Source organism: Odocoileus virginianus, chromosome 21, assembly GCF_023699985.2.
Source record: "Odocoileus virginianus isolate 20LAN1187 ecotype Illinois chromosome 21, Ovbor_1.2, whole genome shotgun sequence".
NCBI classification, from domain to species: Eukaryota; Metazoa; Chordata; class Mammalia; order Artiodactyla; family Cervidae; genus Odocoileus; species Odocoileus virginianus.
Genome location: NC_069694.1, coordinates 40,844,306 through 40,869,922, shown reverse-complemented (window position 1 = coordinate 40,869,922; position 25,617 = coordinate 40,844,306). Strand labels below are relative to the sequence as shown.

Sequence of the window (25,617 nt, the reverse complement as noted above, 5' to 3'; positions counted from 1 at the left end):
ACAATGGGAGAGTCTCAGGCTTTACCTCTATTAATTTTGATGATATTGAACACTTCCTCCTTGAAACCCACACTCTCCTTGCCCGCAGCTGTGCCTGCCTTGGTTTGGATTTCTTACCTCTTTGGCTGTTTCTTTTCAGTTTGTGTCTTTTGCTCATCCTTTAAATATTGATGTTCCTCAGGGCTCTGTCTCATGCCATCTTCCTTTTGATTTTGCACACTCTCTCTGTGCAACCTCAGTCACTCCTCTGGCTGCAGTTATCACCTCTCTGTGGATGCTTTATGCATAGGTTGGCTTGGTCCACATTTCTCTCTTGATGTTCAGCTTGCACAACCTCTTGCCAATCGATGTCTAACTCCCCTCCCCAACTCAGCAGGTCTAAACCTGTCCCAAATGGAACTCATCAACTCCATCCTTTCTCCACCCACACCTTCTGGTAATCCTATTTGTCAGTCTCAGTGATCAGCATAACCATCCACTCTCTTGACTACAATGAAAAACTGGATGTTATTCTTGACTCCTGTCTCTCCTTACTTCCCATGTCAAATGCACATAAATCCTGTCACAGTAACTTAAACATTGCTTATTTAATATCTCTAAATTCCAGTGTTCTCTTTTGTGTAAGGAGAAGAGTTTTACCTGCTTTATGGGATTGTTGTGAGATTAAATTAGATATTGTATCTTGCATTGTGTTTGTGCCTGGCAGGCTGCTGCCCACTGCATTCCGTGCTGCCCCATGTCCTATCTTTCACATTGCTGCCAGATTTATATCTCAAATATGCAAATCAGATCGTTTCACCATCCTCAGATGGCTTATGATTACTGTAAGAATAAATCTAAACTCCTTGCCTGGTATGTAAGGCCCTATAGTACCTACACTTACCTCCTGTATGTCTCCAACCTTATTTCCTCTTTTTTCTTCACATCTCATCTTAAATGTTGTTTGCTTCAGGAAGACTCGGACTGTCTTGTTACTTTTGGGGAGGTTAGTTATTCTGTCTCCTCATAAATGAATCTACCCTAACACTTAGCAGGCCATACTGTAATTACTTATTTTTAAAAATCTGAACCTGTACTAGTCTCTGAGATCTATTGTGAGGCTAGGGACTGGAATTTATCTCAGTCATTTCTTTTTTTTAAAGATTTTTTTTTTTGATGTGGACCAATTTTAAAGTCTTTATTGAATTCATTGCAATACTGCTTCTTTTTTATGTCTTTTTTTTTTTTTTTTTTGGCTGCAAGGCATGTGGGGTCTTAGCTCCTCCAAGCGACTGACCCTGCACTCCCTGCATTGGAAGGTGAGATCTTAATCGTTCACCTGCCAGGGAAGTCCTTCAGTCACTTTCTGTTTTCCTGTAATTAGCATCAGTTCAGTTCAGTCACTCAGTCGTGTCCAACTCTTTGCAACCCCATGGACTGCAGCATGCCAGGCTTCCCTGTCCATCACCAACTCACAGAGCTTGCTCAAACTCATGTCCATCTAGTCAGTGATGCCATCCAACCATCTCATCCTCTGTCATCCCCTTCTCCTCCTGCCTTTGGTCTTTCCCAGCATCGGGGTCTTTTCTAGTGAGTCAATTCTTTGCATCAGGTGGCCAAAGTACTGGAGCTTCAGCTTCAGCATCAGTCCTTCCAATGAATATTCAGGACTGATTTCCTTTAGGATGGACTGGTTTGATCTTCTTGCAGCCCAAGGGACTCTCAAGAGTCTTCTCCAACACCACAGTTCAAAACCATCAATTCTTCGGCACTCAGCTTTCTTCATAGTCCAACTCTCACATCCATACATGACTACTGGAAAAACCATAGCCTTGACTAGATGGACCTTTGTTGACAAAGTAATGTCTCTGCTTTTTAATATGCTGTCTAGGTTGGTCATAACTTTCCTTCCAAGGAGCAAGCGTCTTATAATTTCATGGCTGCAGTCACCATCTGCCGTGATTTTGGAGCCCAAGAAAATGCAGTCCATCATTGTTTCCATTGTTTTCTCATCTATTTGCCATGAAGTGATGGGACCGGATGCCATGATTTTAGTTTTTGAATGTTGAGTTTTAGGCCAGCTTTTTCACTCTCTTTCACTTTCATCAAGAGGCTCTTCAGTTCCTCTTCACTTTCTGCTATATGGGTGGTGTCATCTGCGTATATGAAGTTATTGATATCTAACCTAGTTACTAGCATAGCCTAGTAACTAGCATAGTGTCTAGCATATAGTTGGTATTCAGGTAATATTTATTAAATGAATGAATAACTTCAGCTTTTTACAATAAATTTTCTGCCAATATAGCTTTTAAAATTATTTCAGTCAACCTGGATGTCTCATCTAGTTAAACCAGCAATCCATTTATTTGATGCAGGCAAGTTAATAAAAAATAGAAAAGAAATTATGTTAGAATTCACCCATGTATCATATCAATAGAAGGAAATAATAAAGGCTTTATTCCTTCCAAGTTTTGAAATTTCTAGAGTTTTTTGGTCATAATTTAGACTCAGATTTTCTCCATAGCCTGTAGTTGTAATTTTTAGGACAACTTGCAGACACTGGTGTCAATATTAGTTTATTTATGGTTATCAAGTCCCTACTGAGATGATGCTGGGAAAGTTTGAAAGAATGAGCAAAGCAACTTATGACTAGAAAAATCTGAGTCTTCAGAATTCCTGGTAAATGTCTCAGGTTATCACTTTGTATTTCTCAGAATTAATATTCAGACACTATATATTAATCTCTGATCTTTCATTCACATCCCTTTCCTTAATCTATCATGTCAGTGATTGTTATAAGTTGAGTGTCTTCTGTGTCTGAAGCTTTGCTAGAAGTTGAGGAAGATAAGAAATAACACATCCTTCCTCTCTAGATGTTCATGATCTTATTAAAGAGATACTCATTTTCATGAACAGATGGTAATATGAGGAAGCACACAATAAGTACTAAATATGTAAATTCTATGAGTGGCAGAGTCTGGAGAGCATAGAAATATTAAGCAGAGGCAATGGGGGCCAAATGTAGGACAGATAGAAGCTGGATACTTTGAGAGGAAGTATCTCAGAATTCTAAGGAGGGATCTTAGGGCAGGCAAAGTCACAGTGAAAGTAAAACATATATTAGAACTGCTTGGTTAAAATAGAGAGTTTAAGTATGCTTTTAGGGGAGGGCAAAGCGAGGAAGGAAGGTTGGAGACAGATAATTCTTCAGTGTTAGGTGTTTAGACTCTTGGCAGAAGGAAAAGTGTTTGTTTGTTTTTGGTGTATATGAAGGAGCTTAGTTTGAGCAGAAGAGTGATGATGCCAACATTTCAGTAGAGATAGTCTTGTGTGTGAGAGAGGGATAAAGATAAACAGGATAAGAGACTGATGGAATAATATTGGTTAGAAATTCCCAACTTGTCAGTTAAGTGGCATGTAAGTGCCTGTCTGTTGTTCTTATGCCCAAGACCAAAACTTTTGATCTCAGGATCCTTTGTGCTCTTAAAATTCATGAAGACACCAATATACTAAAGTATGTGTGGTTTATAGCTATTGATATTTACCACCATAGAAATTAATGTTAAGAAAAATTAAATATTTATTTAATATATCAAGATTGCTGGGAGAAATATCAATAACCTCAGATATGCCAATGATACCATCCTTATGGCAGAAAGTGAAGGAGAACTAAAGAGCCTCTTGATGAAAGTGAAAGAGGAGAGTGAAAAAGTTGGCTTAAAGCTCAACATTCAGAAAACGAAGATCATGGCATCCGGTCTCATCACTTCATGGCAAATAGATGGGGAAACAGTGGCTGACTTCATTTTTTGGGGCTCCAAAATCACTGCAGATGGTGATTGCAGCCATGAAATTAAAAGACCCTTACTCCTTGGAAGGAAAGTTATGACCAACCTAGACAGCATATTATTAAAAAGCAGAGATATTACTTTGCCAACAAAGGTCCGTCTAGTCAAGGCTATGGTTTTTCCATATGTATGAACGTGAGAGTTGGACTATAAAGAAAGCTGAGCGCCAAAGAATTGATGCTTTTGAACTGTGGTGTTGGAGAAGACTCTTGAGAGTCCCTTGGGCTGCAAGAAGATCAAACCATTCCCTCCTAAAGGAAATCAGTCCCGAATATTCGTTTGTAGAACTGATGCTGAAGCTGAAACTCCAATACTTTGTCCACCTGATGCAAAGAATTGTCTCACTAGAAAAGACCCCGATGCTGGGAAAGATTGAAGGTGGGAAGAGAAGGGGAGGACAGAGGATGAGACTATTGGATGGCATCACTGACTCAGTGGACATGAGTTTGAGTGACTTCCAGGAGTTGGTGATGGACAGGGAGGCCTGGCATGGGGTCACAAAGAGTCGGACACGACTGAGTGACTGAACTGAACTGAACTGAAAAGATGTTTTGTTCTTAACAACAAGCAGGAGGCCTAGGGAACTAACTCCTTGCCCATGGAGGCAGGTCAGGATCAGGAAGTCAAGAATCCAGGTTATTTGTGCTCTGACACTACCCTGGGCTTCTAGGTGAGAGAACCTTGAGAAACTGCATGGAGAGTGGGGCATGGCTGAGAAACTTGTTGGTAGCTGTGGTCAAGTCAGAAAATTTTGTAAACCTCTTTTAAAGAGTGTATCAAAGCTTTAAAAATTTCTTTTTTTTAGTAAAAATTAAAAAAAGAAAAATCAGCATGTCTTAATTGTATTTGGAGGAACCTGGAAAAAGATTAAAAAACCCCAATGATTTGACTTTATTTTCCTCATTGAAATTGGAATATGTGCATGTTGTCTAAAATGTTGGCAAACATGTGACCTGTGACATTGCTCAGTCGTGGCTGACTCTTAGCGACCCCATGTACTGTAGCCTACCAGGCTCCTCAGTCCATGGAATTTTCCAGGCAAGAGTACTGGAGTGGGTTGCCATTTCCTTCTCCAGGGAATCTTCCCAACCCAGGGATCGAACCCGGGACTCCCGCACACCAGGCAGATGCTTTACCATCTGAGCCACCAGGGAAGCCCAAGAGAAGCAGAAGGAAAAAACAAAAAGAATCACCCATGATTTCAGCATTTTGAGGCATGTATCTCTGGATTTTATTTAACTTGGTTTATAGCAGTGGTATTACTATTATTATTATTTTTTTGCAGTGGTATCATTTTATACACATTGTTTTGTAGTAATCTGTTTTTTCCCCTTAAAGTGAAAAGTGGAAGTGTTAGTTGCTCAATCGTGTCCGACTCTCTGTGACCCCGTGGACTGTAGCCTCCTAGGCCCCTCTGTCCATGCGGTTCTCCAGGCAAGAATCCTGGAGTGGATTGTCACTTCCTTCTCCAGGGGATCTTCCCCAGGGACTGAACCTGCATTGAACCTTCCCCAGGGTCTCCTGCATTGAAGGCAGATTCTTTACTGTCTCTTTCTCCTTTAAATAATATATCCAGGAAAGGGTCTTTTTGTCTTCTCGTAAGGAAGAGCTTTGAGTGTGCTGGTGAGCATGCACACACACGTGTGTGTGTGTACATATGTTTTACATCATGGGAGGGGAGTGCTGCAGTACCATAGTGGCTTCAGTAAGAAAACCTACAGGGAAAATAGAAGACCAAATCTTGGGGAAACAGAGTCGGGATCACTGGAGTAGCCACTTCTTACACCTTAGAAGATCATTCTTCTAGAATGTTCTCTCCTCACACTTTAGAAAACTCTTTTATCATGGTGAAAAAATCATGACTAAACTTTAAAGAGGAAATTAAGAGGGAAAAAGTTCAAGAGAAGATTGGCAGAGGGTGACTGAGCATATACACGCGTTGTGCAATATCAAGGCAGCTTGGAAGTGGTGTGGAGTTCCTTGTAACTGCAGTTCTGTTGCTGCGTCATAAACAAACCTGGAAGTGATGCCTACAGTTACTCCCACTTTGTGGCTTCCACTACCAGCGTGGAGCATTTGAATCACCAGTTCCTGGCTGTTGTGCGGTCACCCTTGAAGGGGAAAGTTAATTGAAGAGCTCACTGTTTTCAAGGTCAGAAATGGCCTCCCAATAGTTAAACTCAAATCACCTTTTTAAACTTTAAATATTTAAATTGTCCTCTTGGCATCTTTGGCCAGTTGCCATAATATTCGATACATTCTTATGTGTACTTCATCTTCTATACTTCTTTTCCTTTTTTTATAATTTTGTTTAAGTAACTACTATGAAAAACCAGTTTGGCAGTTGGTTTTGAAAACTGCTGTGCAGACAGGTGAGGGGTTAATTCATTCATTTACTACATTCATTCAACAAGTATTTGCTGATCTTTGCTGTGTATCAGCTACACGGTGTTAATATTGTTAGTAATAGCAATACTTAATCCAATACTAAGATAGATATGTGCTCAAGGATTCCAGAGGTTTCTTTCCCATTAAATATTTATTTTAGATCTTCATCTTTTCCTCTTCCTGATACATTCCTAACAGTCTGAGACCAGTGTTCCTGGTCTTGCCGTCTTAGGTTTATACGGTGGTAGCTTAGGTGGCTGAATCAATAAGCTGGCTTCTCTGCTTGAACTGTAAGAATACTGGGTTTAGAGCAGTGATAGGGAAGCAAAGCAAAGAATACCCACTTCTGGATGTCCTAGGTTTGATGATCCTGTTGCGGGGGTATGCCGTGGCTGCGTTAGCAGCTGTGGGCCTAGGGTGGAGGGTGCTGTGCCAGGTCAGGGCTGTCTGCCTCTTCAGTGTGGCTGTTGCACCTGCCCAGCCACACTGGGGGTTTGGGTGATGAGCTTCTTGGAGGCTGATGGACAATAAGGAAGGCTTATTGGAAGGGCAAAAGTCATGACCCTCTTCCATTTCCCTCTTAATTCTCATCATGGTAAGAAAACTTGACTGATGTTTGAATTTGGCTGATGTTTATTTTTGAGGTCTCTCTTTGAATAGGATGCTGAATATGGGCTAAGAGTAATTTAGCTTGATGATTCAAGTGACTGTAAGTCACATTTAGACACTATTTATAAGTGTATAAATACATTCCTTGATGGGTCTAAATAGTTCTTTCTTTCATTGTTTGTGTCCTTCTTCTCAGTGTTCAGCCCACCTAAACACAGGAGACACAGGAAGGCGTTGGCTTGAATTTTAAGTTGTTTCATCTTGGACAGTTTACCTTTCTAAGACATGATTTCTGTATCCCAGATTTCTCTTAAAATCTACACTAGCATGGTCATTGATGTGGGGATTAAAATAGATTATACATTTATCTTAAGCATATAGCTTTTATATACTGGCCAGAATTCTTATAGTAACTATTATTTATAAAATTCATTTGTCAAGTAATCACATAGTTTCTTGCATTACTGATGCTGTATCTACACGTTCCGGGAAACAAACTCACTCAGAAGGACAATGCAGATAGCAAAGTGCAGATTATTACACCGGCGGGCCCAAGGCAGAGTCTCCTCTTAGCCAAGGACCCCGACCAGTTTTTCTGAAAACCTATATACCCTAAGTGTATGTGCCCAAACCCACCTCCTCAAATTCCCTGAAACTAGTCTGAACAAAGGGAAAGAAAGATGCAATCAAAGTTAACCCGTGATTCATATGCCTTAAGCCTAGATAGTTAACAGTGGACAATTATCAATAGGCATGTGGTCATACCCCAATAAGCATAATAGAATTTATGATTCTGTTTGGTTACATAGATAATTAGGGTATTCTTTTAGGCAACAGAGTCTAGGTATGAGCCTGGGGCTCTTCCATCCGGGGGGTCTGGTTTTCCAGTTGGTATGTCGTTTCCATAGATACTGGGCATATAGCTCAAAGTCCACAGTCCAGCCCAAGATGGAGTCCTGCTTCCTTTTTTTTTTTTTTGGAGTACTGCTTTCAAGATGGAGCCTGTTCTGTCTGTTTCATCCTTCATTCCCCACTCTTGATGCTCTTAACTCATAGTATGAGCATCATTCATAGGGATATATTGCACCCTGACTCTCCGACCTCCAATTTGGGAGAACGACATCAACCTTTGGGTTACAAAGTTCATAACACATTATAAAATAAAGGGTCCACAAAGCAGATCATGGCGACTATAACAGTGGTCAATATAGTTTTCCATCAAACACCCTTCACCCAGGATAGGACTGAAGTTCAAAAAGGAAGATCATCATCAGACATAACTTTTACCTGACCTTTCATGTCATCTAGGGTGGTTGATATAGCCAGATAAGTCAGGAATATACACACAACATTCCACTTTAATAATAGCACAGGTCCCTCTTTGTACTGAAACTATGGTTAGTCTCAAGATTATACCAGCAAGTCCTTGTAGCAGCAGCTGATTGTAGAGCTTCATCCCTTTTTCTTCTTTAAGATGATCTTGGTTTTACGGGGATCAGTGGGGTCCCTCTGCACAGTCCACTCGGCGTCCTCCAGGTCTGCGTGGAATGCCCTCTTCACCCTCGTGTGGTGGATCCAGGGGTGACACCTGCAACTTTAACTGCAGTAGGGATGGTTAGAACAATAGTATATGGACCCTTCCAATGTGGGGCCAAGGAGTCGTGTTTCCAGCCCTTGACCACACCTGATCCCCGGGCACAAATTCATGAATCTGTTCCCCAAGGGGGAATGGCACCCTTTCTTGTACAAACTTAGTTACCTGATTTATTACCTTTCCTGGTTGTTCCATCTGCTGTGAAATCTCATCTCCCCTTACCTGAGGCAAAGTTGTTGACACCTGTTTTATTATGGGAGGGGGCCCCCCATACACAGTTTTGTCCGGAGAAGAGCCATGGGACCGTGGGTCATCCTGAGTCTGAGCAGAGCTGTCGGAAACGAATCCACCCAGGAGCAGTCAGTTTCTAAGATCCACCTGGAGAGTCTCTTCACGTGTCCAGTTGGTTCCTTCCACCATCCCAGAACTCTGGGGCCTATATGCTGTATCTAATTTCCACTTGGTGTTTAAAGTTTTGCTTACTTGTTATCCTAAATCAGCTACGGAAGCCAGGCCATGGTCCGATCCAATGCTGGTAGGAAATCCAAATCTGGGAACTATCTCCCTAAGCAGGCACCAGGCTGCTTCTGATGCTCTTTCAGTCCAGGTAGGAAAAGCTTCTACCCATCCTAAGAACATACATACTATGACCAGCAGGTAATGGTAGTGTTGGTGAGGTTTCATTTCAGTGAAGTCCACTTCCAGGTGTTCAAAGGGCAGCGTGCTTTTTGGCTGAATCCCTGGAGGTTTCTGTTTGTGCCAAGAGACAGCACTGGCCTGTGAGCAGGCAGTGCAGTTCTGAGGTGGGTTTGGGCATGTACACTTAGGGTATATAAGGTTTTCAGAAAAACTGGTCGGGGTCCTTGGCTAAGAGGAGACTCTGTCTTGGGCCCGCCGGTGTAATAATCTGCACTCTGCTATCTGCATTGTCCTTCTGAGTGAGTTTGTTTCCCAGGATGTGTGGCTACAACATTGAGTTCTGCTTTACTTGAGTTTTTTTGACCCAGGTTTTATCTTCCAGCCATCAGAAGCATTGAACTAACATTTCAGATACAGCACATGTATCTCCTCCTCCAAGAAGCCTTCCCTGACCTCTTCTTCCCTCACAAGACGTTGCATGTGTCTTTAATATTATATCAATTTAGAACAATTAATTGTTATAGTTATCTGTGAAAGTGAAAGTGTTAGTCACTCAGTCGTCTCTGACTCTTTGTGATCCCTTGGACTATAGCCTGTCAGTCTTCTCTGTCCATGGGATTCTCCAGGCAAGAATACTGGAGTGGGTTGCCATTCCCTTCTCCAGGGGATCTTCCCGACCTAGGGATCGAACATAGCTCTCCTACACTGCAGGCATATTCTTCACTGTCTGAGCCAGCAGGGAAGCCCATAGTTATGCATATCTATGATTTGTTTACTGAATGGTGAGCTTATTGAAGATGGAACCATGTCTTATTCTCAGCACCTACCAGAATGCTTGGCTCAGAGGAGTTTGATCAACCTGTGATTGATGAATGAATAAATGAAAGTGAGGGAGAAGTGGAAGTGGCTTCTATGAGAGCAGAATAGATTCAGAGTTTGCATGGATTCTTATTCACCCTCTTACCTGTGGCATCTCTTCAAATAACAAGAGACCTGTCATTCATCTGGGGAATGGGGAGATAGATTACACGTCTTTCCTCTCAGCTGTATAGGTGGCAAATTCCAGAAGGCTAGCTGTAGTTCTTACTGAAAAACAACAGCTGTCACAGAGCAGGGAAGGGTGGAAAAGTTGCTAAGAGAAAAGAAGGTGGATAGGGCTCTTTCAGATTTGAATTCTAACCCCAGTTCTACCTCTGACTCCCTTTGGGACTTTGTAATGAAACTGAAAGTTTGTGTGGCTCAGTTAGTTGACAACCTGGAAAAACTGACTAAACTTGATGTTGCATTCTAGTTTTGATCATCACTGAGTCTAAATGTGTTAGGAGGCCCTTACTTCTCCTTGATTTGAGAGCTCAGCTGCGCCTATAGCAGGGTCCTTGTTCAGAATGTGAGTTGCTCAGCTTCCACAGATTCACAGTCTGTGCAAAATAGAATCTGAAACCACCTCTGGGGTGACTCCTGACTGGGATGATGTTTCATTTGTGGTGTAATGTGCAAGCCTAGGCTTAATGTGTGCAGGATCAGATGGTCCTATTGCTTTGTATTATTTAGTGGATGCTGTTTGACTAAATAGCCAAGTAGAGAAGAGAACCCATGTGTTGGGAAAAGGAAGAAGGATGGAGAAGCTTTTTTTTTTTTTTTGCTTTCAGTCAGATTCTGATGTACCAGGAGCTTTCCTTTGCTAGCTTTAAAATATCTTTTGTTTTTGACTTTTTTGTTCATCATGTATTTTTTTTTGCATTGATTTTTATCTATTTTTTTGGGGCCATATCCTAAAGTACATGGGATCTTAGTTCCCCAACCAGGGATCAAACCCGTGTCCCCTGCAGTGGAAGTTCAGAGTCTTAACAGCTGGACTGCCAGGGAAGTCCCCAAAGTATCTTTTAAATAATTACTTTGAGTATCAGTTAGGAGTCTTTCATTTGTAAGTAAAAGAAGCTTAAGTGAAATTAGCTTAAGTCAAAAAAGGAACTCATTGACTTAGGTAGCTGAGTCGAGGGGGGCAGACACAGCTTTAGGCACAGAGGTATCCAGGAGACTAGTGATCATATTGGATACCTGCCTTTCTCTGCTCTGTTCACCTTCGTTCCTGTGATGGGAAAGTGGCCAAAGGGACCCAGAGGCAGTCTGTGGGTCCCTTTGGCCACTTTGCCACCATAGTTATCCTAGTGGAAGAAAATTTCTTCAGTGGCTCCATCAGAGAGTGGACAAGTCTGGGTCCTATGTTCCCTGGTCAGTCACAGCTACATCACATAGAGGGAGGCTCCCATCCCAGGCAGGTGAACAGTTCCTGGATAATGGAGAGGGGATCTCAGACAAGCAAAAGCGATTCACAGGCCTTAATTATTTCTTGTGTTTTGGGCTTATCTTGCTCTATCTTCCACTTCCACTGTTTCCCACAGTGGAAACAGTAACAGGCTTTATTTTCGAGGGCTCTAAAATCACTGCAGATGGTGACTTCCGTCATGAAATTAAAAGATGCTTACTCCTTGGAAGAAAAGTTACGACCAACCTAGACAGCATATTAAAAACCAGAGACATTACTTTGCCAACAAAAGTCCAGCTAGTCAAATCTATGGTTTTTCCAGTAGTCATGTATGGGTGTATGAGAATTGGACTATAAAGAAGAAAGCTGAGCACCGAAGAATTGATGCTTTTGAACTGTGGTATTGGAGAAGACTCTTGAGAGTCCCTTGGACTACACGGAGATCCAACCAATCCATCCAAAGGAAATCAGTCCTGAATATTCATTGGAAAGACTGATGTTGAAGCTGAAACTCCAGTACTTTGGCTACCTGATGCGAAGAACTGACTCATTTGAAAAGACCCTGATGCCGAGAGGGATTGGGGGCAGGAGGAGAAGGGGAAGACAGAGAAGAGATGGTTGGATGGCATCACCCAATCAATCAACATGAGTTTGAGTAAGCTCCTAGAGTTGGTGATGGACAGGGAGGCCTGATGTGCTGCAGTCCATGGGGTCGCAGAGTCGGACACGACTGAGTGACTGAACTAAACTGAACTGCTCTGTCTTATTCACTGACTGCCTTTCCTGCTTTGTCACAAATCATATATGTATTCTCAAAGCTTTTCTCTCTTTTCTGTACTCTCTGTGATGATCTTCTCTAGTCCCACTTAGTTGTTACCTCTTTACAGAAGACAGTCACATCTTGATCTCTGGCCTCTACCTTTCCCAGAGAAACCTCATTCATCATTTCCACCTGGTGTCCCACAAGCAGGCATTGCAACTTTAAAAGTCTAAAATGAAACTTGACACCACCCTTCTGATACCTTTCTTTTCCTAGGTTCTCTAATCCCACAAGTAGCAACATTCTATTTCTACTTTCCTGGAGTTCTGACCTCAGAGTTGTTTTTGACTATTTCTTCTGCACATTATTTCTGCTTTGAGTGAACTCTCCTAGTTCTTTATCATTACTTTATCATTTTCTCTCTAGTTTTAGAGATACTGGTGTATCTGATTTATTGCTGCCAAAATTATTTAAGTTTCCCGATGGAAAGTATGATGACTTATTTTTCTTCATACCATTTCTTTCTTGTCACCCTCCAGGGTCCCCCCACCATCAGCTTCTCCCGTCAATGTCATACCCAGAATTTATGAAGCAATAAATGCTTGTTGAGTGGAGGAAATAATTTCTGTGATGTGTAGTACAATTATTATACATAGTTTGGTATTGTTAAAAAAAAAGTCTGATAGTAAGGTAATAAAAACAGGTTGTATTCAAGAACTATTGCAATAGGGGAAAGTACCTCAGTATAGAACAGTATTCTTCTCAGTTCTGAATACATCATAGACAAGTGGGGATTTACAGCCAAGGATCAGTGTAGGGATCAGTGGATGGGAAACTACTGAGAGGAAACATCAGAGGTAGAGAGGGATTTTGACTAAACAGACCCAACAGGATTTCTGCTGAAGCCAGGCTTAATCAGATATCAGCATGAGGAATGAGGAATTTCACCAGATATTGAGGATGTTCAGATAATGTCACATGTTAAGGACGGGATTCTTTGTAACCATACTTAGCAGCATTCTTGCTAAAACTGGGCAGCGCTAGCCATACAAGGATGGATGCAAAGCTGAAGCCTAAAGAACTTAGGCTGTGTGGACTGTGTTAGTTCCTCAGTCGTGTCCGACTCTTTGCAACCCCAGGGACTGTAGCCCGCCAGGCTTCTCTGTCCATGGAATTCTCTAGGCAAGAATACTGGTGTGGATTGCCGTTCCTTTCTCCAGGGGAACTTCCCAACCCTGGTCTCCTGCCTTGCAGGCAGATTCTTTACTGTTTGAGCTACAGGGAAGTCTAGAGGACTTAGAAGAACCTGACTGAAGTTTAGTCAAGGAGGAGTCTGTATATTTATCCGAGCTGTGTGATCTCAAGTCTTGCCTAACTCCTTGGCACTTAGTATAAGCAGATTTCCACTGTATGAAATGTTGAGGGAGGAACTTGCCCTAATCATTCAACCTTCCCCTGTCCTCTCTTTGGACCGGTCCCCAGAATCCCTACAAAGATATGTCTGGAAGAGAACCAAAACAACTTCTCACTAGTCAGCACTGGTGGAAGGTGGAGTGCGGGAAGCAGAAGAAGAGATGTATGGAACTATCAGCTAAAATGATTTTGAATATAATTTGGGGTCTCATTAAGGAGATGCATCTAAATCCCCTGACCTCTACCACTTATTTGGTACTTTGTGCATAAGGCCCCTTTGAGATCGTCTTAATGTGGTTAAGAGACTAGCAGGCAGGAGTTTAACTCAACATGTAGAAAACGTCTTAGGAAAAAGTCAGCCCACTGTGCCTTAGCGCGGCTGCTGGGTGCAGTCTGTAGCCTTTTTTTGCACAAAGCTCACAGGGCCACAGCAGACCTCAGAGTGGCCGTCTTGAGAATAGCAGTGTTGTAAGAGCAAATAAGTGGAAAGAACAGCCAGTACGGAAATGTGAAGGAGCCCGTGAAAGCACACGGAAGCAGATACTCTTCAGGTTAATCACCCTGAGCTGTTTTCTGAGAAGCCCCTGTTGGTCACACCAGTTTTATAGTTCATTCATTGTTTATTTGGAGGAGAAGGGGTGTGTTTGAGAGGATGTTTGAACTTCCTCAATGGTTCTGCCGGTTCTGTTGTCACTCCACTCTGTTCTGTCCAGGCCCTGGGAGCTCATCCTGTTTATCTCTGCTCTGGAAAGCACTGCCCTTTCTTAGACAACTGCTTTCTTTGTGTCAGGTTCAACTTTGTTATTTCAAAGCACAATAAAAATCAGGATTGTTTAAAACCAAATAAGGTACAGTATAAAACTGTTTGCATTCCACTTGCTGGTAGCTATTAGGCTGGTGCAAATGTAATTGTGGTTTTGGACTGTCAATTTTAAATAACTATAACTAGGCTCAAACACATCTTTATTAATCAAAATAGGAATCATTCAATCAACACAGTTTTACCAACGAGAAATAAGTTTGTTTATTCCTGTAGCATAAAAATCCATGCTCTGGGATTTGACCAACTCTTGGAAAACATTTTCTGCCCCCTGCTGTTTATGAAAGTGTTTTCTCTGCAAAAAGTTGTAGAGATGCTGGAAGAAGTGGTAGTCGTTTGGCCAGTGGTCAGGTGATATGGCAGATGAGGCAAAACTTTGTAGCCCAGTTTGTTCAACTTTTGAAGCATTGGTTGTACAATGTGTGGTTAGGTGTTGTTATGGAGAAGAATTGGGCCCTTCCTGTTGGTCAATGCTGGCTGCATGCGTTGCAGTTTTTGGTGCATCTCATTTATTTGCTGAGCATACTTCTCAGATGTAATGGTTTCACCAGGATTCAGAAAGCTGTAGTGGATCAGACCGGTAGCAGACCACCAAACAGTGACCATGACCTTATTTTGGTACATGTTTGGCTTTGGGACGTGCTTTGGAGCTTCTTCTTGATCCAACCACTGAGCTGGTTGTCACTGATTATCACATACAGTCCACTTTTCATTGCATGTCACGACCCGATCAAGAAATGATTCACTGTTGTTGCAAAGAATATAAGAAGATGACACTTCAAAATGATGATTTTTTTGATTTTCAGACAGCTTGTGAGGCATCCACTTATCAAGCTTTTTCACCTTTCCAGTTTGCTTCAAATGTCCAACGACTATAGAGTGGTCAACATCGAGTTCTTTGGCAGCTTCTTGTATAGTTGTGAGAGGATCAGCTTTGATGATTGCTTTCAGTGGGTGGCTGTCAACTTCTGCCGGCCAGCCGCTGTGCTCCTCATCTTCCAGGCTCTCATCTCGTTTGCAAAACTTCTTGAACCACCACTGCACTGTATGTTCATTAGCAGTTCTTGGGCCAAACGCTTTGGTGATGTTGCGAATTGTCTCTGCTGCTTTATTACCCATTTTTGAACTTGAAAAAGAAAATGACTTGAATTTGCTTTTTGTCTATCATTTCTGTAGTCTAAAATAAATACAAAATAAACAGCAAGCCATAAGTCATTGGCAAAAAAACATAAAGTGAGCAATGTGCATTAAAATGTCATGTAACATGACCACATTTATTTAAGAATGTATTCCCGTATCAAATGTCAAATTTCAACAGTGCAAAAACTGCAATTACTTTTGCACCAACCTAATATTTAATTAAACTCATCAATTAATTTTCACTCATAACTTCACTCCTTTATTTTTATTTTTTAAAATTAAAATATAGTTGGCATACAATATTATGTTAGTTTTAGGTGATTACATTATGTTAGATTATATTAGACTATGTTAGTTTTGGTGATTTGAAATTTGCAGGCATTATGAAGTGATCAGTAGTAACCATCTATCCCCATACAAAATTATGACAATATTATTGACCATGTTCCTTATGCTGTATATTACAACTCTATGGCTTATTTATTTTATAATTGGGAGTTTGTATCTCTTAATCCCCTACACCTACTTCATTCCCCCCTCCCCTTTTCTGGCAGTCACTGTTTGTTTTCTGAAATAGCCAATTTAAATGAAGCAGGCCTGCCATTAATTCAGTTTTGTCACACTGTTAGTAGTCCTCATTCTGAAATCATAAAGCAAAGCTTGAGTTTTGTTGTCTCACTACCTTTTTGTTCTTTCAGCACAGATCATCAAGACTCATCTTACTCTCAGCTATCTTATTGATTTATATTCTTGACTGCATTTTTTTTTTAAACTGTATGTAGGAGAGTGTCTTTAATGATGTACAGTGGACAGTCTGGCATCCATAGAAGAGTGACTTTAAAACTCTTAACTGCCACTTATAGTAAGAAATGAACCTTATATTGTGGCCCGTCATCCATGTGTCTGGTATGTCTAAAGCATAACTGAAGCAAAAGTTTGACTAAACAATCCTTACTCTTGTTTTATGTGATACACTCTAAAGTTTCTATGATATTGTTTTTTACTTATTTACAAAATGCTGACCCTGATGTTATAAGTGGATTTCCTGATCCATGAATGCGTCATATTAGAGTCTAAAAGGAACTGTTTAGCAGTCATCAAGTTTTAGGAAGTCTTAGATTGTGACTTCTGAGAAGACTTTGCACATTATCTATGCCCAGCTTCCCCCTTTCCTCCTATTTTGGAGGCATTTCCTTGCAGGGAAACAGTGCAGCTTTGTGTTTCTACTTCCACACCTATTTATTTCTGGAATCATGCAGTGGGGCAACTGAGACACACGGACTCTGTTTTTTTTTTTTTTTTTGGCTATGCCTTGTAGCTTGCCAAAACCTAGTTCCCTGAAGAGGGATTGAAACCAGGCCCTAGGCAATTGAAAGTGTGGAATCCTAACCACAGGACTGCCAGGCAGTTCCCTGGACTCTGTAATGTTTGGGCCTTGCAATTATACTGCTCGGTGTCTTCATGGTAATGAATAAACCATACCCACTTTCTCTCCCCGGGCTGGCCATCAAGCAATTTTTCTCCCTCCATTCATTTACTATCCCCTATTCTTGACCTTAGGAGAGACTGTTAACAGAGCGTTGAGTGTATTGTCACCTCTTCCAGGGATGGCACACAGTTCTCACCTTCATGAACCAGGTTAAATAAAGAACAACTTTAGGCACATACTTCAACATTAAAAGTTGTCTGAATGTGCATTTTCTTGAAGGCAATTGAAGTCTTAGCATTTGGCAACTTCATACATTTTGTAGAGGGTTAGGACTTCAGAAGGACTTCCCCAGCGGCTCAGCGGTAATGAATTCACCTGCAATGCAGGAGACCCTGAGAGACTGGTTCGATCCTTGGGTCAGGAAGATCCCCTGGAGTGGGAAATGGTGACCCACTCCAGTAATTTTGCCTGGAAAATCCCATGGACAGAGGAGCCTGGTGGGTTGCAGTCTGTAGGGTTGCAGAGAGTCAGACACCACTGAGCGACTAACCAACAACAAAGGGCTTCAATATACATATTTGGGGAGGACACAGTCCAGTCCAGAGAAAAAGCTCAAGTCTTAGCGGGGCTTACATATTGGCTGAAGTATGTGAACAAATGTTCTTTGCACTTATTAGAGACAGAATTTTTTTATTTGAGTGAATCGGTATTTTTGATGCTCTGTAACTCTTACAATATTTATTAGCAGTAGTAAGACACTTAAAATCTTTTATATTCATCTTAGTAATGCAAGTATATAGAAGAAAGTTTACAGTTAAAATATACCTGAGTGTACTGATACTTTAAAAAAGTTATTTCTGAAGAGAATTTTTCTCAGGCAGGTTCTATTCCTTATTAATAGTTAAATGAATTTCTAAACAGCCTTGCACCATTTTCAAAACTTTCTATGATGTAGAAAAGCTACCCACCATCACCAAGAATAATAAATATTTTAGCAAACAATGATTTGTTGTAAAGACATGTTTTAAAACAACTTTTACATATTAAGAGTCTTATTATTTTAGTCTAGGATGGATGAATTTCTTAATCATGAAATTATAAGGGAAACATGTGTTTGTCTATAAGAAATGCTATACAGGGCCACTTCAGTAGCCTCCATGAAATACCTATTTGAACCAAAGAAAAACAGAGATGGAAGACTGAGGATATAGAGTTGTTTTAGAGCTCTTTGTGTGAATTGGTTCACTGTTAATATTTTTAAAATCCTGGAAATCCCTAAACTTATATTTTGGCTGCTATAGATAGACTGTTGATCAAGAAAATTTTTATTTGGCCATTTTTCTAGTTTCTAGCATTAAAGAGGTGTGATCTGATTCAAAATTATAGAGGTCTATACATTTTTATGGACTGTGAAGAAAGCTGAGCACTGAAGAATTGATGCTTTTGAACTGTGGTGTTGGAGAAGACTCTTGAGAGTCCCTTGGACTGCAAGGAGATCCAGCCAGTCCATCCTAAAGGAGATCAGTCCTGGGTGTTCATTGGAAGGACTGATGCTGAAGCTGAAACTCCAATACTTTGGCCACCTGATGTGAAGAGTTGACTCATTGGAAAAGACCCTGATGCTGGGAGGGATTGGGGGCAGGAGAAGGTGACGACAGAGGATGAGATGGTTGGATGGCATCACTGACTCCATGGACATGAGTTTGAGTAAACTCTGTGAGTTGGTGATGGACAGGGAGGCCTGGCGTGCTGGGATTCATGGGGTTGCAAAGAGGTGGGCACAACTGAGCGACTGAACTGAACTGATACATTTTTCCCTTAGGCTTGAGTATAAAAAGTAATGTTGAGTGTCTAGAGAAAACCCTTTGCTTCTCTTTATGGCATCTTTGCCTGCAGACTTTTACTATGTTGACACATATATGTTTACTTTGTTTCTTCTGTTTCAGTGTTTATCAGCTGAAGAGATCTTTTCCCTTCATGGCTTTTCAAATATTACACAGATCACCAGCTCAAACTTCTCTGTCATCTGTCCAGCAGTGTTACAGCAACTGAACTTTCACCCTTGCAAGGAGAGGCTCAAATACAAAACAAAACCAAGTCTTTCAGAGGGTATGTTGGAGGGTTTTTTTCTCACTTGGAAAAATCTGTGGGCTAGTCTGAAATGAAATCAAAATACTTTTACTTTATTGCTCTGAATCAATCTGCACAGAATCCCTTGGTTAAAAAAACAAAAAACAACTTATATTCTGGAAATCTTTCAGAGTAAGCATAACTAGAACTCATTTATGCCTCAAAGGTTATGCTCTTCTGTTTATGGAGTCAAAGTTTTACTTGGTACCAATTGAAAATTTTATAAAATTTGGTCTAGTTTTAAACAATATACTTTTTATGCTGTGTACATTGGATGGCACATTATGCTATTTGCATTCACTATTTGGGTCATAACGGATCCTTTTCCATTACCTTGTGCTTATCATATTATTTTAAAACCTGTCCATTTATCTGTCACTGTCAGTAAAGGGAAAAGGGAACTAGTATGATTCTAAATTAAATCTTAAGGTAGTGAGTTATTACTGCTTTGATTTTCAAAAATGAAAGAAAGTGCCACTGACTATTTTATGTGTCTATGGTAGTGTTGCCATAGATTATTGCATTAAAAAACACTTGTAAAGAAATTTTAAAATTTAAGCAAGTGTATTCTTACTATTATATAGTTCACATACTTAATTAAATGTGTGGAAGAATTCTTTCATCAGTGAGATAAACCAACTGTTGCGGGGCTGTTCACTAACTCTACAATTTCATGGTATTCTTGGATTGTTACCTGCCCCACATGAGTATTTTAATTTTCTTTTGTTTTCTTCCTTCATTTTCTGTTTATGAAGGATTACTGAGGGGAGGGAGAGGGCCATGGCCAGGTCTTCTCTGGGGGACAAATTCTTGGTCCAGGGGATACCAACATAAGCTTGGGGATGATCTTGGCATGTGCTCATACATCAGTGAGGAAGCATGCATGTCTGGAGCACAGTAAGCAGAGTAGAAGGAGATGGGAGCCAGGGGCAGAGCCGGAGGGCTTGTAGGGTGTGATAAACTGATTGAAGTTAGTTCTGAATGTGGTATGAAGACACTGTTGGGTTCTAAACAAGAGAGTGATATGATTTTATTTGGATTTGTAAAAGATTATTCTACTTGCAGTTTGAGGAATAAGTTGTTACGGGGGCAAGAGTAGAAGCAAGGAAATGGATCAGGGAAATGGGGACTTGGTCTAAAGTGGGAGAGGAGAAGTGTGGAGATGTGGTCAGATTCAGGATGGATTTCAGTGAGGCTTCCCCAGTGGCTTGATGGCTTGGCAGTAAAGATTGGCCTGCAGTGCAGGGATGCAGGAGATGTGGGTTCAATCCCTAGGTTGGCAAGCTCCCCTGGAGGAGGAAATGGCAGCCCACTCCAGTATTGTCACCAGGAAGACATCCCAGTCCATGAGGTCACAAAGAGTCGAATGACTGATCGTCAAAGCATATGGGCACTCAGGATAGACTTTGGAGATGGTGCTAATGTGGTTTGCCCTCTGCACTGGATGTGTGAGAGGGAAAGATGAATGAAATTTGAGCCAGAGAAACTGTATAAATGGTTGCACCTGTATCCTGGGGTGGACAAGACTGGGGAGGAGCACTTTGTTGTGGAGGAAGCGAGTGGTGAGGACCAAGAGTGGATTTTTGATGTGATTAGTGTGAGCTGTTGATGTAGACCCACAAGGGGTGATGTCCAGTAGACAGTGGATACACACATCCAGAGGCTAGGTTGAAGCTGGAGATTTGTCATCCTAGTGTTCTTTGGAGCCACTGGTCTGAGCGAGCGCATCTAATGTGGATATAGACAGAGAACATAAAGAGATAGAGAACATAGAGTAAAAATGGAGAAGAAAAGGGAAGCCTCAACAAAGGACGTGCCTATTTTTACTAACTTTTGGATTCCTTTGTGTATATATGAGTAACAGGGATAACAATGCAGGCAAAAATAATGATCATAGTCAACTTTTAGGTAGTGCTTACTGTAACAGCTACTTTTCCAAATTCTTTTATATGTTAACTCAGTTCATCTTTGGACAACTAAATGATGAAGGAACAGCTATTCCCATTCTACAGCCTAGGAAATTGAGACACAGACAGTTCAAAATCATTTGCTCAAGATTACACAGCCTGACTCTGCTGTAAAATGGAGATAGTAATAGTACTTTCCTTATAGAATTGTTGGAAATGAGTTCACATATGCAAGTGCCTAGAACAGTGCCTGGCAGAAAGTAGGAAGAATGTGCCTTCGCTTTTCTTATACGTGTGCTCAGAGGTTGACTTCATTCCTTGGCCCCCATGTAAGACTATTCTTTTCTAAGAAAGAAATGATTTTTTAAATAATGAAATGCCCTGGATTCTTTATATAGCAGTTTACTTAATACAGGGACAATTTTGAGCTCATTCAAGGGATGAAAAACCAAAATAAAAGTGAGCCAAAGAGTCATGACTTACTTGTAAAGATCCTGATGCTGGGAAAGATTGAAGGTGGGAGGAGAAGGGGACGACAGAGGATGAGATGGTTGGATGGCATCACTGACTCTATGGACATGAGTTTGAGTAAACTCTGGGAGTTGGTGATGGACAGGGAAGCCCGATGTGCTTCAGTCCATGGGTTCTCAAAGAGTTGGATACTGCTGAGTGACTGAACTGAACTGAACTGAAAGTGTCATGATACCAGGATTTTATGAGCACATTTACTCTGATAGTTCAGTGAGCAGATAAAAAGAGTTTCACATAATCTGAGACCTCACATTTTGTGATTTTGAAATTGCCTTTCATGTGCTTTATAAACTCATATTGATCGGTGCAATAAACTGATGGTAAATTAAATTCTCTAGGGGATTAATTATATTTTAGCAGTAAATTAATGGTCCAAAGTTGCCTCATTTTTTTTTTGTTTTAGTTACAGAATGCCATTCAATTCAAATAACAGATAAGAATAATAGTATCTTACCCATAATAGTATCCCTGAAAATCACATTGTCCAATTCTGTAATGCAACTGATGACATGAGTCTGTGCTTCAATGGGGTTCAGTGGCTTCCTTCAGGTACAATACCTAAGGTGGGATGAGAGCCCAGGTCTCCTGACTCCTGTTTTGTTGTATAAAGTGAGCCAGATGAACTAAAATTTATATCATGTCTACTTACCAAATTTTTAAAAAACAACTACATTTATTTAAGACATTGGGGACTGGGTTAACTGGTTTAATTTTATCCTTTTAAAAACTCTATGAAATAAGAGAATTAAATGAGTTTGAAAAGGTGAGGTTCTTAGAATAGTCTTAACACATTGTGGGCATTCAGTAAGTGTTAGCTGTTGTTACTAATATTCCTTGAAAACTTATTAATAATCCTTCAGAGGTCACTGAGAAGCAGAGAGAAAAGATTTTCTCTGAAACAGATCATTAAAGGGAGTCCCATGTGTAGATGGAGAGGTTCAAGGAATATTTTTATATTAATTTGTTCTTTGGTGCTCAAGTTGAGTGGATGAATGGATCTTTTTTTCCCCCAAGTAAAGTCTGTGTACCTGGAGTGTGATGGTTCACACTCCCACCATTCCCCAGGTGGTTCCAATAAATGTGCACATTGATAGTAAAGAAGGTTAGAAACAATGGACCAGCAAATGAACTGGTATTTTTTGACTGTGCCTTGAAAGCGCCTTGAAGGTATGGCATTCATTAATTCATCAAGGTATATGTGCTATTTGCTGGGCAATATTCTAGGCTCTGAGAATGAATGAAACATAGCCCCTGTCCTTGAAAATCTTATAATTGGTAGACAAATATGCATACACGCGTGCTGAGTTGCTTCAGTCATGTCCGACGCTTTGTGACCCCATGGACTGTAGCCTGCCACGCTCCTCTGTCCATGGGATTCTCCAGGCAAGGATACTGGAGTGGGTTGCCATGCTCTCCTCCAGGGGATCTTCCTGACCCAGGGATCAATCCTGTGTCTCTTAGGTCTCCTGCATTGGCAGGTGGGTTCTTTACCACTAGCGCCACCTGGGAAGCAGACAAATACATAAGTGATAAAAGGATAGTGGCACATAAGAAGTGGCAAATGACCCAGATACCTTCAAAGAACTATGGGAAACTTGATGCACAAGAGACTGCTGCCTGGAGGAGCCAGAAAGGCTCCTGGAGGAGGTCTTGTCATTGGTTTTGGAGAGCTGTGTGTGAGTTTGTCAGGCGACGAAGACAGAAAGGTGTTTCTAGGTAAAGAACCGCAGTGCAGAGATATTCTGTATAAGGAAAACCTTGTGTCTGCATGTAAGTCATGTTGATAAGGGGGTGAATAAACAATACTGGCGAGGTTGTGTGGCAGTTTATGTGAAGGGCAGTTGCAAACAGGAACACAAGGTGATCAGAAGCGTGTTTTCAGATAATGAGTTCGGTGGCTGTGTCAAGTAGAGAGAGGAAGACCAGACAGAAGGCTGTCATCATGCAGCCGATGAAGACCGGGAGATGACTGAGCCTGAACTCAAGGCACAGACGATGGGATGGAGAAATGAGTGAAATATCTCAAGCAGAATTGATCGAGTTTGGTTGCTAATTGTGTTTGGAATTGACTGTGGGGAGTGAGAAATTGAAATTGATCCTGATGCTTCTGCTGTTTATAGAAACAGTGGACAAGGGTGGAATAGGATATCTCAGGGGGAAGCTGATTAGGTTAATACGTGTAGTGGCTTTGCCTCTATTTGATATTCAAAAAATTCTTTGCATTTTGATTTTTTGATTTTAGTTTCAATGTGTATATATCTTGTCTACCTGGTTAGATTGTAAATATTTATTGAAAGAATGAACACATGTAGGTGAGTGATGGGATAGGATGTTTGTGTTAAGGGCTACACACACAGATTATACTCTGGAGGAAGAGGTGGGGTTGAGAACTTTCTCTAAGTGGAAGTGCTGAGGGGTGTGGGTAGTACTGCATTAGGCGATAAGGTAACAAATAGGAACAAGGTGGATCTTCAGAGTCTGGTGAGATAACTTTGTAGGGATGGTCAGGAGTCTAGGACTGATAGGAAAGTATCTGCAGAAGATAAAGGCATGGTGGGTGCTGTGATGATCCTTGTTGTCACATTGTAACATTTATTATCTGTCCTTTTCATGTGGTGCTCAGTCCAAGCTACCTTGTTCTGCTTTGTGTATACCTGTTCCTGCTAGCCTCCCGAAGCCAGTGGTTCAAGCCCCTTGTTGGCAGAAACCACGGTTTGGTCTACATTCTAGGCTCCATTTGCTAGGACTGTTTATTTGTAGTTAGAGTCATTAGAATAATGGTGAGCAATCCTGTATTCAAGAAGCACAGTATAAAATGTTCACTGTTTTGTTGAGTCTCTTGGGCTTTTTAAAAATTAGATCACCTCTAAGGAGTAATAAAGCATATTGCTAAGGAAAGTGGGTCCTAGAACTGGATTGGCTTTGAAATCTCTCATTCTATTCACATGACTCGGGCAACTTAAATAAATTCAAATGAACTCCACGTGCCTTGGTTTTTTCAACTGCATGAAGGAGGTGATAATAGTACTAACCTCATAGGGATTTGCGAGGATAAAATGATTTAATACAGGTTAGTCCGCACAGTACATGGCACATGACAAGCACTCGCCAACACATACCCCAATGATAGTGTCAACAAAGAAAGCACCCCAACATTTAAAAATATTTTCTGGGCATTTTAAAGAAGTGACAATTCAGAGGCAGCTTTCTAACCTTTCACACTGTCCTTTGCACGCCGTGAGTGGGGCCACGGGCAAAGCCAGTGTCACACAGTTCCAGGGGCTAACTTGTATCTCAGCTCGTACTACCCTGGCACTTGCGCAGTTCACACAGGCTGTTCCTCACTTTCCCATTTTGTCTTCCATCTCCTCTAGGATAACCGAGGAGATATTGAGGCCCAAAGATCATGCATACCATTGGCTAAAGACCTTAGGACGCCATCCAATCATTTCATTCTAATATTTATTAAGCATCACTAGGGTGCCTTGCCCTGGGGATAGAGATACGAAGAATGCACCCCCATCTACATGTAGAGCGTATTTTCGCCTTTGTCTGAGCCCAGTAGGGTGAGTTGTACAAGGTATCCACTCTCCCCCACTGCCACTTGCCATATGCTCCTTTCCTGAGTGCTCACTACACTGGGGCTCCCTGGAGGCCCAGGCGGGGGGCTGAGGTGCCCCCTCCCCCGAGGAGGTGCTGTCCGCAGGCGCCTGCAGACGAGTGATTATGACCAGCTCAGTGTCAGCAATTATGGTCATCTTGAAGCTAACCACTCCCACCCAGCTCCACCCCTACCTCGCATGCATCCCCCCATATCTTCTCCTTGAAACACACTGCCTGCATCATTTCTCTGAAAGGCTGAGTTGTAAACTGGGCTTTGAACCACAGATAAAACCAGGTAGTTTGGAACCTGTGGGTCTTGGATGATCACTGTGCTAGATATTCCCCAAATTCCACATAAGCTGTGAAAGTCTGCAATCCCCTAATGATGACTGAGGACAGAGGAAAGCGTCTCCAGTGTTAGTTAGTATTTATATTCTCAGTTTTCTATATAATTTTCCTTGAAAAGATTTTGTTGTTTTAAGAAGATACCTTTTCAAGCCTTTAGAGGAGAAACATGTTTCAGGCTTAATGTACAGTAAGATGTCGTTTGCTCCTTTGCTC

General features: G+C 41.2%; 1 protein-coding gene across 3 annotated transcripts in view; it reads left to right on the top strand.

The window, feature by feature from the left end:
- SLC39A8 (solute carrier family 39 member 8) overlaps nt 1–25,617 on the top strand; it is an 84,375-nt gene that overhangs the window by 14,037 nt on the left and 44,721 nt on the right. For all 3 annotated transcript variants that reach the window (XM_020901950.2, XM_020901949.2, XM_070452193.1), the window contains exon 3: nt 18,832–18,994. In XM_020901950.2, coding sequence (XP_020757609.1) covers nt 18,832–18,994 — 163 coding nt within the window. The remainder of the gene's footprint in view (nt 1–18,831; nt 18,995–25,617) is intronic.